The 16,671-nt window shown below is 39.4% G+C and overlaps 1 protein-coding gene and 1 long non-coding RNA gene across 2 annotated transcripts in view; one reads left to right on the top strand and one right to left on the bottom strand.

Moving 5' to 3' along the window:
• The window catches only part of NLRC4 (NLR family CARD domain containing 4), a 29,472-nt gene continuing 12,801 nt past the window's right edge, over positions 1–16,671 (top strand). Inside the window, exons 1-7 of the mRNA XM_057741126.1 lie at positions 1–100; positions 2,330–2,590; positions 3,449–5,443; positions 10,512–10,604; positions 10,762–10,932; positions 13,161–13,253; positions 13,996–14,163. Of these exons, the coding sequence (XP_057597109.1) occupies position 100; positions 2,330–2,590; positions 3,449–5,443; positions 10,512–10,604; positions 10,762–10,932; positions 13,161–13,253; positions 13,996–14,163 (2,782 nt within the window). The 5' untranslated portion in view covers positions 1–99. The remainder of the gene's footprint in view (positions 101–2,329; positions 2,591–3,448; positions 5,444–10,511; positions 10,605–10,761; positions 10,933–13,160; positions 13,254–13,995; positions 14,164–16,671) is intronic.
• Positions 13,165–14,965, bottom strand: LOC130856594 (uncharacterized). Its single transcript, XR_009054626.1, has 4 exons — positions 14,723–14,965; positions 13,976–14,159; positions 13,691–13,846; positions 13,165–13,361 (listed from the first exon to the last, which is right to left on the bottom strand). It is a non-coding gene; the product is annotated as an uncharacterized LOC130856594 (long non-coding RNA).

The raw sequence follows: 16,671 nt of genomic DNA on the forward strand, positions 1-16,671 counted from the left end.
GAAAGAAGAGGACAATATTGGAGTCATCTTTGACTTCTCCATTTGGAAGTAATATTTTCTATTGAGATATAGAAAGCTGGAAAGCTTTTATTCAGAACAAGTAAGTATACTAGAAATCAAATCTTCATGATTATACAGTGTGCTTCCAAATTCAGGTGATATTGAATAGAAAATCAATTCATGCCTTCCTCTGATCAGTTATATTGATCTATGGAATTCCCATCAAATATTCTTCTGTGGTTTTGAGAGTTCAGTTATAAAACGTGGTGGCCTGTGACAAATGGCAGAATAGATAGGCTAGGACTTTCACAAAGAGTGGTCATTTTAAAACATTGGTTCCCTGTCATCACCTATTCAGGTTTACCCTCCTGGTCAGACAGCAGAGAGATCTGTCAAGGTCATTGTGAAGAAACATAGAGTAGATCTCAGTGGTAACAAAAATGTGACTCTTTCCACTTTGATGACTGGGTGTAGACTGTCCTATCCAATATAGTTAGTAGCAAGTAGCCATATGTGTCTATTTAAATGTGAATTTAAATAAACAAAAATTAAATAAAATAGAAAATTCAGTCACACAGTCACACTAGCTGCATTTCAAGTGCTCAATAGCCACATGTGACTAATGGCTCCCCTAGTGGACAGAGCAAATATAGAACACGTTTATCATCTTAGAAAATTCTACTGTACAGCGTTAGTCTAAACAGAGATAGTCTGATAAGAACAAATAGCGAATGAATGAATAAGCAGCATGGTTTTCACCTAACCACTTGATAAGAGAGGAGTATGGCAGTCCACACACAGGGAGATACCATGGCTGGTAATAAGAACATCTCACAGTTACATAGCAGCGCACTTTTGAAATTTTAAAATATTTTTATGTCTGTGACTTACATGACTTTATTCAGTCTTTTTCATGAGCCTTTTAAAGAGTTAAAGTATCAATATCTTAATTTTACAGCTGAAGAAATGTTGCCTCAAAAAGACTAATCCTGTGATCTTGTGGTTGTCTCTAGGCCTTTCTAAGTGACTAGAATCAGACTTACAGGTTGTCTCCACAGGGAGAATATAGAAGCCAAGAAAACAGATGAGACCCCAGAGGGGAAGAGAGGAGACTCGCTGACAGGTCATGTGGACAGGGATGTGGGGAACATTCTGGCTGAGGTTAGCAGTAGAGATCTGCATGTGACAGAGAGAAAGGGGCCCTGGGGTGGGGCCCTGGCACTAAGAAGTGCCTGACAGTGTAGTTCAAACCAGAAAGGACTCAGGGCCTTTGGGAGGAGATATCCACTTGGATGAGTCAAGAAAGACTTGAAAACCAGGAGCAGCCTAGCCCAGGACGAAAAGTAGTGCAGACAGTGTCTGGGAGTACAATACCAGGGAGACATTTCTCTGAGCCGGCATGGACTGCCTGGGAGAGTTGGATCTTGGCAAGTTAGACACAGAAATGAGACAGCTTCTCCAGGGAACCTCACTATGAGAGGTGAGAGAACTTAAACTGAATACAGACAACTGTTTTGCAGTGATACTCTTCAGAAAATACCAGATTCTATGGGAGATAAAATATGCTACTCCTTTGAGTGGTGACAGCAGAATAATGGCTAAAAATAGTAGCTAACATTTATTGAGCTATTACTTTGTATGAAATACTATACATGAGTTCTCATTACAACTTCATAAGTAAAATACTGTTCTCAACTCCTTTGTACAGACAAGGAACCAGCGGTGTACTAGAGCGGGTTCTTACTGTTTTGTGAGAACCCATCGTTGAATTTTTATGATTTTTGTTAGCCAGTTGATTTACATTTGTTAGCTTGAAATTGGCCGCGGTGGGAATACTTATAACATGCAGATTGGTACGTGCTAGGAATTCGGGCCTTTATCCCAGAGAGGTAGTGTGTTCAACAGTTAGCAGCACAGCACTGAAATAGGCTCAAAGAGGTTTAGCCAATTGCCAGGGTGACATAGATGGTAGCAACTGGCAGATGGTACGCCTGTCTCCCTAAGGTAATGGGGGTAAGCCCTACTCCCTACTCGTCTTACCCCTGTTACCTTCCTAGGGGCCCCTGTACACCAAGGGCAAGATTGCTCACTTTTTTTTTGTTATCAAAGAAAAAACATCTTGCTCAGCAAGGACTCTGGGGTTGGGAATGAGGGTCTTTACAGAACTATTCTTGAGGGCCTGGAATTCAAGCATTTAGCATGTCCATAACTCAAGATAGCTCCAAAGGAAAAAAAATGTGTGACCCTAATGCTCTGGCAACATGATGCTGATACGCACATTTTGTATAAATGAATAAATATGTCTATTCCCCCCCCCCCATCCCCTCAGTGAATTTCATAAAGGAGAACAGTCACGTTCTCATTCAGAGGATGGGAATGACTGTTATAAAGCAAATTTTGGATGAGCTGTTTGTATGGGGCGTTCTGAATTATGAAGAAGTGAAAGTCATTTGCTGTGAGAAGGTCGAGCAGGATGCTGCAAGAGGGGCCATCCACATGATTTTGAAGAAGGGTTCAGAAGCCTGTAACCTCTTTCTTAAATCCCTTGAAAAGTGGAACTCTCCTCTGTTTCAGGACTTGCATGGATTTAGTAAGTATCGGTTTGCTTTTATCTGTTCTACACATGGAATAAACCATGAAGAAGATCCATAATCCCCTTGACAGAGCCTCTGCCCTCCTCCCTCTTCACATCATGGGGCGTTGGGCTTTGGTCATGCTAAGGTAAAGCTCAGACACCCTCAGGAAACAAAACAAAACAAAACAAAACAACGTCCCACTAGATTACTTGATGGTGAAGCCAGATAAGTAACTCCGGGGGTCAGGGAATAAATGATTTAGCATAGTCTGACTTCAGAATCAAACTGGACAATGAAGGCACTTAAGAAGTCAAGGCAGCAGTAGTTGTTAACATTGCTTCGCCTGATGAGGACCGTCTGTGGACAAGTGGCCCCTGGACTAACTACTCTGTAATCCAAGCACCCTGGTGAGGAGAGCTTGAGAGACCAAAGAAGCATGATGCTGCTTTCCATGAAATATTAATTGAGTCTTTCTCTCTTTAAATTAGTAAGTCATTTCATGACAGATTTTAATCAAGGTTAAGGCTTGATTTGCTGAAAGTTACCCCTGACCATCATTCTCAGCCACGTCCCTGCTATTCTCAGGCACTTTCCTTAACCCAAACACTGGCTTCTCTCCTTTCCAATCAGCTGCTACAAAATTTGGTGGTGGAAAGGAAGAAACAGAAGGCAAAAGGGCCAGTAGGGTAAAGGGTAACAGGGAAAAGCAGGAGTAAATATTTGGAACCCTTTCTGCCAGCTCAGAACTGGGGAAGGAAATTAATGTCACCAAGGGAAGATTCTCAGCCTCACTCCTCCTTCCTCCTCCTGATCCCTAGGTTCTGGGGAGACACAGGGTTGGGTCTTCTTTAACCTCACCTCTTCTCTAACAGGTCTTTTTCATCAGATGTCAGAAGAAGACTTAGATGATTTGGCTCAGAATTTAAAGGACTTATACCATACCCCATCTTTTCTGAACTACTATCCACTGGGTGAAGATATTGACATTATTTTTAATTTGAAAAGCACCTTCACAGAACCAGTTCTATGGAGGAAGGACCAACACCATTACCGTCTGGAGCAGCTGACCCTGAGTGGCCTGCTGGACGCTCTTCAGAGCCCCTGCATCATCGAAGGGGAATCGGGCAAAGGGAAGTCCACTCTGCTGCAACGTATCGCCATGCTCTGGGCTTCCGGAGAGTGCCAGGCTCTGATCAAGTTCAAATTAGTCTTCTTTCTCCGACTGAGCAGGGCCCAGGGTGGACTCTTCGAAACCCTGTGTGACCAACTCCTGGATATACCTGACACAATCAGGAGGCAGACTTTCATGGCCATGCTGCTGAAGCTACGGCAGAGGGTTCTTTTTCTGCTTGATGGCTACAATGAATTCAAGGCCCAGAACTGCCCAGAAATTGAAGCCCTCATAAAGGAAAACCACCGCTTCAAGAATATGATTATTGCCACCACCACCACAGAGTGCCTGAGGTACATCAGGCAGTTTGGTGCGCTGATCGCTGAGGTGGGAGACATGACGGAGGACAGTGCCCAGGCTCTCATCCAGAAAGTGCTGAGAAAAGAGTTTGCGGAAGGCTTGTTGCTCCAAATACAGAAATCCAGGTGCTTGAGGAATCTGATGAAGACCCCTCTCTTTGTGGTCATCACTTGTGCAATCCAGATGGGGAAGAGTGAGTTCCACTCTAACACACAAACGACACTGTTCTGTGCCTTCTATGATCTGCTAATGAATAAAAACAAGCACAGACGTAAAGGGGTGGCTCCAAGTGAGTTCACTCGGAGCCTGGACCACTGCGGAGACCTAGCTCTGGAGGGCGTGTTCTCCCACAGGTTTGATTTCGAACCAGATGACTTGTCCAGTGTGAACGAGGATGTCCTGCTGACAACAGGACTCCTCTGTAAATACACAGCTCAACGGTTCAAGCCAAAGTATAAATTCTTCCATCAGTCGTTCCAAGAGTACACAGCAGGACGCAGACTTAGCAGTTTATTGACGTCTGGAGAGCAAGCAGAGGTGACCAAGGGGAATGGTTACTTGCAGAAAATGGTTTCCATTTCAGATATTACATCCAAGTACAGCAATGTGCTCCTGTACACATGTGGGTCATCTGCCGAGGCCACCCGGACCGTTTTGAAACACCTGGCATCAGTGTATCAACATGGCAGCCTCCATGGTCTTTTCATCACCAAGAGGCCTCTCTGGAGGCAGGAATCTATGCAAGATGTGAAAAGCACCACTATGCAGGAAATTCTGAAAGCCATAAACATTAATTCCTTTACAGAGTGTGGCATCAATTTATTCTGTGAGAGTATATCCACATCAAACCTGAGAGAAGAATTTGAAGATTTCTTCCGTGGTAAAAGCTTATATATCAACTCGGAGAACATCCCTGACTACTTATTTGACTTCTTTGAAGGCTTGCCTAATTGTGCAAGTGCTTTGGACTTTGTTAAACTGGACCTGTATGGGGGAGCTGTGGCTTTGCGGGATGAGACCACAGAAGACGCAAGCAGGACCCACACACAGGAGTCCTCAGGAACCAACATTCCCAGCAGGGCCGTGTCTTTGTTTTTCAACTGGAAGCAGGAATTCAAGACCCTGGAGGTCACACTTCGGGATTTCTGCAAGTTGAATAAGCAAGATATCAAATATCTGGGGAAAATATTCAGTTCTGCTACAAGCCTTAGGTTGTGCATCAAGAGATGTGCTGGCGTGGCTGGGAGCCTCAGTTCAGTCCTCAGCACCTGTAAGAACATTCATTCCGTCATAGTGGAAGCCAGTCCCCTCAGCTTAGAAGACGAGCAGCATATCACATCTGTGACAAACCTGCAAACCTTGAGTATTCACGATCTACAGACTCAACGGCTGCCAGGTATTATAAACATCAACAGTTTAAGCTATAATTACCCTGGCCAGTTACTGTGGAAATATTAGATATCATTTGTTTTGCTTGAAATTTTCTAATAGTTACTACTAGTGTTAGGACTTGGAAGGGATGTGGAAGGGCTTGGGAGAGAGTTCCACATTGGCGAAGGCTGTAAAATTGGGAGGCCCTAGGAAGGATTCCCAGAGCTGAAGCTCTGCAGTGCGACTGAATAGCTATGTAGTATATATGGTAAAGTGTGTGTTTCTCTGTGTGTGTGTGTATACAGTAGGTTAAGCTTGTCTTCTGTGAACCCTCCCGCTCATCAGCATCTCTATCTCAACCCAACACTCCCTGCTTTCCTGCCAAGTAGCACCCCTCCTTATTTGAAGTCTGGGAGGAAATACAACCATAAACTAATCACCTGCAGAAGCTAGTGGCTAATAGTGTAACTAGATTCTCATCATCTAGGAAATTGCAGCATATCCAGCTCCACTCCTACCCCAAGTATCATTCATTTTAAAGGAAGATTTTGGGAACAGGTTTTGTCTAACACGAAGAAATTCCAGACTTCAGACGCATATATGTGGGGTCAATCTTTCTGGGTAAAGGGAGTTTTCCCCAAATTCATAATAACATTAAAGTTGAGTGTCTCCCTTACCTGTGTAGACCAGCCACACCTGTGTAGATCAGTCCTGTTGCCCAGAGCAGAGGCTGCTGAGTTCTGTGAAGCTATGGGCCGGCAGGAGCCTTGTTCTATGTGACTGTAATCTGAGATTCGTTTTCATCCACAAGTGATTTCCCACCTGGCTCTGCCTCACTTGTCACCCTGTACAGGACATTTTCTATCATTTAAAGAATTTAAAATCTTTTGCACACATAAGCTTTGCAACCTCCTACTCAATGTAGGAAGGCTTTCTATGAGATTGTGGATAGTCACTCAGATTTTTTTAGACTACCTTCTGTCTTAGGAGGCTTACCATCTTCTCCTGACGGCCACTCCTCTATGCTGATCTTGCAAACCGGTCACTTACTTGCTGAATTTGACCTACTTATAATTAAAAGTTTTATTTTTAATGTCTGCCAATATTTTGTTCTTGATATTTTAAATTTATTTTTTGAGTGGTATATCCACATGGTCCAAATTATAAAACAGTCTATGACGAAAAGTCTCCTTCCCTCTCCCCTAACCATGACTCTTCTCCCTGAAAGAGTTGCCACCGTTTTGAAATGGGGAGATATGTGAAAATACACGTTTCTCATTTCTTTTGAAAATCATAGATTTGACAACTGCTCTTGGTAACAGTTGGCTAGAGCTTCATGATCTGCTCCTACAGTCTTTGGACAAGACACATAATCTCCAGTAGAACAGAGCCCACCTGTTCTATCTCTTATAATTATAACATCATCTCCCTGGCCCTCTTTGACATTTGAGTTTGCAATCAGCATTTATTTTTTCTTATAGCTATTAATAGAATCTAGTCACTATTGAAAGATATGTAGGGGACTTCCCTGGCGGTACAGTGGTTAAGAATCCACCTGCTAATGCAGGGGACACGGGTTCAATCCCTGATCCGGGAAGATTCCACATGCCATGGAGCAACTAAACCTGTGCGTCACAACTACTGAGCCTGTGCTCTGGAGCCTGCGTGCCACAGCTACTGAGCTCATGCACTGCAAGTGTTGAAGCCTGCACACCAGAGCCTATGCTCCACAACAAGAGAAGCCACTGCAATGAGAAGCCCAAACAGCAATGAAGAGTAGCCCTTGCTCACCACAACTAGAGAAAGCCCATGCACAGCAATGAAAACTCAACACAGCCAATAAATAAATAAATAAATAAATAAATAAAATATAAAATAAAATAAAAAGAAAGATATGTAGGTTATTTCCAGTTTGGGCAATTATAGATAGAGCTACTATAAACATTCTTATGCAAGTTTTTTATGTGAAAATAAGTTTTCAATTCACTTGGGTAAATATGTAGGAGTGGGATTGCTGAGCCATATGACAAGTGCTTGTTTAACTTTTTAGAAAAATTCCATTGTACATTTTACATTTTCAGTAGCAATACATGAGAATTTTAATTGCTCTGCATTCTCACTAGCACTTAGTATTCTTTCTATTTTTCTCTTTGTCATTTTACAATACAAAAAAACCTCCAAAAACAGACAATACCAAGTGCTGATGAGGATGTGGAGTAACTGGAACTCTGTGTATAGCATTATCTCATCAGAGTTGGCTGATAAGAGTTGAAAATTTTTCATGTGCTTGTTTGCCAACTTAATGAAATGTCTGTTCAAGTTTTTACCCATTTTTTTTCTTTTATCCTTGTCTGTCCCTCTCCTTTACCCATTTTTAATTGAGTTAATTTGTTTTCTTAATATTGAATTTTAAGTGTTTTTTTTTAATATATTCTGGATACAATTCCTTTATCAGATAAGTGATTTGAAAATGTTTTCTCCCAAACTGTAGCTAGTCTTTTCATTCTTTAACAGTGTCTTTCATAGAACAAAAGGTTTACATTTTGTTGCAGTCCATTTTTTTCCCTTTGTGAATCGCGCTTTCGGTGCCATGTCTGAGAACTCTTTGCATAACCCCTAGTCATGATGTTTTTTTCCTATATTTTCTTTTAAAGTTTTATATTTTACATTTAGATCTATAATTTATTTTGAGTTAACATTTGTGTAAGGTGTGAAGTTTAGATCAAGGTTCATTTTTCTTCCCTATGGATATCCAGTTGTTCTGTTTATTGAAATGACTATTCTTTCATGTTTGAATAGCCTTTATATCTTTGCCCAAATTATCTGGCTATAGTTGTATGGGTGTATTTCTGGGTACTATTTTCCATTAATCTTTCATTTGCCAGTACCCTTGTCTATTCCTTGCCAACACTACATTGTCTTAGTAACTTTTGCTTTATAGTAAGTCATAAAATTGGGTAGTGTTATTTCTCCAACTTCTTTTTCAAAAAACTTTAAAAAAATATTCTAGTTCCTTTCTCACTCCATATAAATTTTAGAATCACATTTTTTAAAGTATTTTTTAAATTTTGGCTGCACCACACGGCCTGTGGGATCTTAGTTCCCCAACCAGGGATTGAACCCGAGCCCTTGGCAGTGAAAGCACAGAGTCCTAACCACTGGACCATAGTAAATTCCCAAGAATCACATTGTTTATATGATCAAAAACTCTTCTTGGGATCTTGATTGGAATTACATTAAATCTATAGACTAATTTAGGGAGAAATGACATCATTAATATGTTGAATCTTACAATCTACGACCATGGTTTCTCTTTCCATTTGTTTAGGTTTTCCTTGATTTCTTTTTTCACCATTTTGTACTTTGCATCATGTTGATCGTGTATATGTTTTATTAGATTTATACCTTTTTCATTCGTTTGGAACTATTGTAAATGGTACTTTAAAAAAATTTGGTTACCAGTTATTTATTGCTACTACAGAACTACAATTTATTTTTGCGTGTTGATCTTGTACTTTAAACCTTTGATAAACTAATTTCATGTCCCCTCCAAAAAGAATATTTTTATTTCTTTCTTTCCAATTTGTATTCCTTTTATTTCATTTTCTTGACTTGCTGCACTGATTATAACTTGCAGTATAGTGTTGAATAGGAGAGGTGAAAGTAAACTTACTCCCTTGTTCCTGATCCTAGAGAGAAAGCATTCAGACTCTCACCTTTAAGTGATATTAACTGTAGTTTTTTTGAAGATGCCTTTTATCAGATTGGGGAAGTTTCCTTCTATTCCTAGGTTGCTGAGAATTTTCATCATGAATGGTTATTGGATTGGGTCAACTATTTTTGCTGTATCAATATATATAATCATATAGTTTTTCTTCTTTAGACTGTTGATGTAATGAATTACATGGATTGATTTCCAAATATAAAAACAGTCGTGCATTCCCTGTATGAAGCTCATTTGGTATTATAATATCTTTTTTATATATGGCTGGACTCCTTGCTAATATTTTGTTGAGGATTTTTGCTTCTACGTTCATGAGTGATATTGGTTTGAAGTTTTCTTTTGTTTTATTCCCTTGGTCTGGGTTTCACTTTGGTTAATGGTAGTGTCATAAAATGAGTTAGGAAGTGTTGCCTGTACTTCTGTTTCCTGGAAATGATCGTGTAGAATTGGTGTTATTTCTTCTTTGAATGTTTGGTAGAATTTGCAAGTTAAATTATCTGTGCCTGCAGCTTTCATTTTTGGAAAATTTTAAACTACAAATTCAATTTCCTTAGTTATATAGGACTATTTAGGTTACTTATGTAATGTTGGGTAAGTTTCAGTATTTGTGTCTTTCAAGAAATTGTGCAGTTTTATCTATGTTGTCAAATTTATGCATGTAGATTTGTTCATACTATTCTCCATCCTTTTAACATCTGTGATTTCTATAATGATATCTTCCCTTTCATTTATGATATTGGTAATTTGTTATTCCTCATTTTTTGTCAGTCTTGCCAGAAATTTATTAATTTTATTGATCTTTTCAAAGATACAGCTTTTAATTTCCATTGTTTTTTTTCCCCATTGTTTCTGTTTGCAATTTTCTGTTGATTTCTCCCCTTATCTTTATTGTTGTATTGCTTCTTCTTGCATTCTTCTCCCTTTAGTTTCTTAAGTAGTAAGCTTAGGTTGTTGATTTGAAAACTTTCCTTATTTCTAATATAAGTATTCAATGCTCTAAACTTCCCTTTAAGCAACTGTTAACTGGAGATTTTGATATATTTTTTATTTATTCCTGTATTCTTCAAAATATTGTCTAATTTTCCTTGAGACTTCCTAATTGATCCATGCTTGTTTAGAATGCGTTAATTTCGAACTGTTTGGCGATTTCCCAGTTATCTTTCTGTTATTGTTTTCTAGTATAATTCCATTATATTTCAAAAACATGCTTTTAGCTAAGAAAGATGTTCATCTCTCACCAAAAAAAAAAAATTTTCATGTCAATTTCATGAATATTTCTTGCCCATAGTGACAACTAAAATCTTTTGATTGGTAATAGAAACACAGTAAATGACAGCTGAATACACTCCAATCCCTTTTCTTTTGGCAGGTGGTCTGACTGACAGCTTAGGTAATTTGAAGAACCTTATGAAGCTCATACTGGATAATATTAAGATGAATGAGGAAGATGCTATAAAACTAGGTCAGATTTTTGTTTTCTCTAATATATTAATACAAGTTTGATAATAAGAACAGTTAAAACTCTTTGACACTGGCTGTGTCTGTACAAGGCAGGGATGCCTTTATGTTCTTGGTGTCCTGATGCATTTCCTTTCCATTGTTTTTCTTTTTTTTTGCAGCGGAAGGTCTGACAAATCTGAAAAAGATATGTTTACTTCGTTTGACCCACTTGTCTGATATAGGGGAGGGAATGGATTACATACTCAAGTCTCTGTCGGCTGAACCCCGTGACCTTAAAGAAATCCAATTAGTCTCCTGCTGCCTGTCAGGAAATGCTGTGAAAACCCTAGGTAACTGCTGTGTGCATTAACTGAATGACAACAGTGTAAGAAAACATTTTTATACTAAGGCATGCTAAGTCTCTCAAATGGGAATTTAATTTTTAGGGAAACTGGAAAAGATAATAGACTTCTAGGTAATATCAAACTTTGTTTTTAATGATCTTCATGATTGGAATGAAAATTTATTATGGATGAATTTCAGGATAGTTGAAGATGTAATTTTAAGAAAAGGTAAAGAGAAAGAAAATAAGAAATACATGCTTGAAACTTGGTACACATTCTGTTATATAATAACTGCTTATTAAAAATTTGGATGAATGGACAAATAAGTGATTGACAAGCAGAGAGAGAAGGAGTTCCTTAAATGTTTTCAGGCTTTCCAATGCTTACCTATTGCCCTGTTAAGATAGAGTTAATGTGCATTAGTGTAAGAGGTGAGTCTTTTGAGTTCCTGAAGTGTTCATATACCAAGTATGGTGAAACCTTTGGATATTTCTGGATAAACTAGATATGTTCTATTCAGATTTTTTTTTTTATTTACATTTTGGGGGAAAAAGATGGTCTAGCCCTTTTAAAAACAGAATACACAACTGCTTAGAGTCTGTATAGTTTCCTAAGGAAACTATTTATATGCCAAAATAAACCAAACACTAGAGAAACCCAGGGTTAGAAAAGGCCAGACAAGCAACAGGGAGCACGAGAATGACGAGCACGCTCCTTTACTCCCCACTCGCTGCAGGGAGAGACAGGTTTAGAACTGAGCACAACAACTCTACCCTTTTTAAGAGGAGTTCTGCAGGTTTTTTATTTTAAACCAAATCCCAGAAGATATTTTACTCTAAGAAAAGCGGTCAGGACTTCCCTGGTGGCGCAGTGGTTAAGAATCTGCTTGACAATGCAAGGGATACGGGTCTCAGGGAAGATCCCACATGCCACAGAGCAACTAAGCCCGTGAGCCACAGCTACTGAGCCCACAACTGAAGCCCATGCGCCTAGAGCGCATGCTCTGCAACAAGAGAAGCCACTGCAATAAGAAACTCTCACACATAGGGCTTCCTAGGTGGCGCAGTGGTTAAGAATCCGCCTGCCAACACAGAGGTCACGGGTTCGATCCCAGCTCCAGGAAGATCCCACATGCCGCGGTGCAACTAAGCCCGTGTGCCCCCCCCCAAAAAAAAACTCTCACACCACAATGACGAGTAGCCCCCGCTCTCTGCAGCTAGAGAAAGCCCACGCCCAGCAATGAAGACCCAACGCAGCTGATAAATAAATAAATTAAAAAAAAGAAAAGGTGTCATATGATCACTTAAAAATAATAATAGCTAATATTATAACAAGAGTATATATTCATTTAAAAATTGACAATTTTTTAAAGCAGATTTTTCTAATTAGTCTTGATAGGAAAAACTTCAACTAGATTAAACAACTATGATAAATATCTGAAATGAAAAGAATTAAGCAATGGTCAGCTAGAGTGATGGCATTTTATGATTAATGTTTACATGTAATATAGTTTTCCAAAATTTTAACCTCAGTATATTTGTGTCTTTGTCATTAAAATACGTCTCTTTGGGTCTTGCTTTAAAAAAAAAAACTAGTCTTATTAATCTCTTTAATTGGAGTGTTTAATCCATTTACATTTAATGTAATTATTTATATGACTAGATTTCCATCTGCCATTTTGCTATTTGTTTAATAGCAAATATTTTTCTTATCTGTCTTTTTTTAATTTCTAAGTTTTTATTGCTAGCATCACAACTATGACATTAACAAAATCATCTAAACTAAGTACACAAAGAACTACTCAGCTCAGCTGGTTTTTGTTCCTTTATTTCTCCTGCATGATAGGGCATTTTAGAATTGTAAACAACCTCAGTTTATCTAGTTCAGCTTCCTCATTCTAAAGATGAAGACGCTGAGGCTTAGAGAAATGGAGTGACTTTACTAAAGTGACATAAAAACTATATTCCAGGCTGCTTTAGGCTTTTTGTGAAATGAATTTTTTTAGTCAGAACTTAGATCCAGGAAATATCCATGCATCAGTCATAGTCATGGCAATTGGGGGTTAAACCTATCTAGATATCTTTGGGAATAATTAAATTAATCAAGTCAAATAATGATTTGTATACTATCAACAAAGAAAACAAGAATTCAGAATTCTTCTAAGGATATTTTTAAAAGCATTTATAGTTCCCTGAAAGTCTTGTTGTTTTGGATTTAAAAAACTTTTTTTCCAGCTCAGAATCTTCACAACTTGGCCAAACTGAGCATTCTTGATTTATCTGAAAATCATCTGGAAAAGGATGGAAACGAAGCTCTTCATGAACTAAGTAAGAATGACAATTTAGGGACTTCCTTGGTAGTCCAGTGGCTAAGACTGCGCTTCCACTTCAGGGGGTGGGGGTTCAGTCCCTGGTCGGGCAACTAAGATCCCGCAGCTGCATGGTGGTGCAAAAAAAAAAAAAAAAAGACAATTTAGCCCAAATCAAATATTTAAATAATCTTTTATCCACATATGTCTTACTAGATGGACCTTAAGTAAGTCACTTAAATTGCCCTTGAGGAATACACACCCATGGCTTTTGAGTTACCAGTTTTCCCATACTCATTACACCTGAGTCTCCCACATGCTTGCCTCCTTCTAGGGAGCTAGTGTCTGAGAGTGAGTGACATTCAAAACAAATCTTCTTAAGAAGTTAGTGATAAGATTTTTAAGGTGTGATAATTATTCTGTGATCATGTCAGAATAAAAAAACCTGATACTTACTGTCTGAGATTTGTTTCAAAATAATATAGAGACGGGAAGGGATTTGACGACAATGAAGCAGGATCATCCATGACTCAGCGTTGGTTGAAAGTTGGCTTATTAGTACATATAGTTTCATTATACTGTTCTCTGTATTTGTATATTCTTGAACACTTCCTGTAAAAATATTAACAAAAAACCAAGTAGATCCTTATTGCACATTGAGCAGGCTGCAGAGATAAAAGTCATTCCTTCTCCCACATCCCTTCATCCTGCATCAATTTTGAGATGGATCCAATTCCTGACCTGCTCTCTGGTTCTTCAAGTTGACAGGCTGCACATCTTGGAACAGCTAACCGTGCTGATGCTGCCCTGGTGGGATGATGTACGAGTCAGCCTGGCCAGGCTGTTGGAGCAACTGAAGGGGACCCCACATCTTGTCAAGCTTGGGCTGAAAAACTGGAGACTCACAGATGCAGAGATTAGAATTCTAGGTAGGTATACACACGGAGGCAAGAGAAAAGAAGTTAGCTCTCACAAAGTTCTTCAGTTGGCTTGCTCTATTTAGTTAGTTGGCATCTTTATTTATTTGCCTCCTCTTCTTTATATAAATATATTGAAAGAGGGTTCCCACATGTTAAGGAGTAAAATGATTGAAAAGACTGGCCTGCTTTTCAGGTTTTTAAGCTTTCCACCTAGAGTGTTTAAAGGAAAAACATTCATGTTATCTGACAAGATGTATTGTGTTAGGAATTGCTCTTCCTAGCCTGTCTGAAATTCAGCAATGTCCCTCTAATCTTGGGAGATATTTTTAAGTCACTTGTTGGGTATTCAAAAGATGTAAAGGTAAGTGCAACTTTATGTAAATAGGGTCATGGAATACCTAAGTAGCTGTGATATAATCCAGGAACAAACAGATACGTAAATGACTGAAGACACTGACGGCCTTGGGCAGATGATGAGGGGTCTGCACGCTCTCCCTATTAGTTATCAATGTCTAAGATCACCCCAAAGCTTATTGGCTTGAAACAACAGCTATAAACATCATCTCACATTTCTGTGGGTCAGGAATGGAAGCAGCTTAGCTGGGTGGTTCTGGCTTAGGCTCTATCACGAGGGTGCAGTCCAGATGTTGACTGGGGCTGCTGGAGACCTGCTGCCAAGGTGGCTCCTCACTTGGTTGGCAAGTTAATGCTGGCTGTTGGCTGGAGGACTTAGTTTCTCATCCCTGGACCTCTCCATAGATGGCTTGCATGTCCTCATAGCATGGCAGCTCACTTCCTCCAGAGCAAGAGATCCAAGAGAGAACCAATTAGAAATTGCAATATCTTTTATGACCCAGCCTTGGAAAACCATTTCTGGTCATCTCTGCTGTGTCCTATTGGTTACCCAGGTCAGCCCAATCTACTGTGGGAGAGGACAACACAAAGGAGTGAATACTAGGAGTTGAGAATCATTGGAGCCAACTTGAAGGCTAACTACCATACTACCTAAGGCAAAGGATTGGTGAAAACAGCCTTGACTGCCTTCATTTCCCTCACAGATTGTCTAGAATATATTTGTGGTATGAATATCATAAAACTTACCATTTTAACCATTTTTAAGTCTAAGTTTTGTGGCATTCACATTTTTATGCAACCACCATCACCATCCATCTCCAGAACCTTTTCATTTTCCCTGGCTGAAACTCTGTACACAGTAAAGGCTAACTCCTCTCTTTTAAAAACCTTCTCTCTTAGAGATGTGTATGATGTCTTTAAGTCCTTAGGCTGCCCAAAGGTTTAGCCTTTCTTAGTGGTGCTCCAAGTTCTGAATCTTTCCTTCCCTTAATTTCTAACTCCACTTCCATCTCCTCTACTCACTCTCTTAACCCACCAAATCATATCACCTTGGGTAACATTCTTCTAGGCCTCTCTGCTATTCTGGGTAACATTGGAAGCAGGTGGTTTCTGTGATAGACTAATTAGTTAGCTAATAAACAATCCCTCTCAGGTAACCTCATACCTAAAGCAAGTTGGATAGGATATGTCTTTTCAAGGAGGCCAGTGGGGAGTGTGTAGAATTAGAATTACAGGTGGGGGAGGCATTTTTAGATAAAGACCTTTTATCATCTTTCAAATCTTTAAATAGGTAATTGCTTAATTTGCCCACTTCTGAGGCTGGCCATTGAGGCCAGAGAAGGAGATGGTGTGTTTAAGAGCTAAGCTAAGGGACTTCCCTGGTGGTGCAGCAGTTGAGACTCTGAGCTCCCAATGCAGGGGGTCTGGGTTCAATCCCTGGTCAGGGAACTAGATCCCATATGCATGCTGCAACTAAGAGTTCGCATGCCACAACTAAGACCCAGTGCAACCAAGTAAATAAAATATTAAGAAAATAAAAAAAACTAAGCTAGGCAGTAATTTGCCATTTCATTTTAATAGCCTAGTGCCTAATAGCCTCCACATGTAAATGAGAACCATAAACATAACAGAAGACAACTGACTCTTGGAAATTTAGCTGTAATGATGTACCCCAAAATGCAAGTGAGAAAAATGACAAAATGAACACTCAATAGTAATCACTAATTTATTCTCAAAGTGTTTTTAAAAAGGATTTGTGGAATTATCATTATATCTCTAATAAAACATAACATCACTATCCCTATTTTATAAAGAAAAGAGACATAAGAAGGTTGTCATACTAAAGCAGAGAGAGGGTTAGAGACAGAAGAGTTGATGAAAGGAGGGAGAGTGTAGGTGCTGGCATGGCTCCCCTCCAGCTATTTCCTCTACCTCCCAAAGGAACAAAAAGCAGTCTGCTTGGGCTTGAGGCATAAACTGAAGGGTGAGAGCCAAGCGTTCTCTGCCTTTGGTCTTTAGCCAGGTGATGAGACTGCTCTCTGTCAGGCCCCTCTAGAGACTCCATCATTATGAAGTGTTTAGGTGCATTTGTTTTGGAGTCAGACAGACCTGCCCATCCCTTCTGATTGATAGATGTATGGTCTGCAGCAATTTGGTTAAAGT

Source organism: Hippopotamus amphibius, chromosome 7, assembly GCF_030028045.1.
Source record: "Hippopotamus amphibius kiboko isolate mHipAmp2 chromosome 7, mHipAmp2.hap2, whole genome shotgun sequence".
In the NCBI taxonomy this organism is placed as follows: Eukaryota; Metazoa; Chordata; class Mammalia; order Artiodactyla; family Hippopotamidae; genus Hippopotamus; species Hippopotamus amphibius.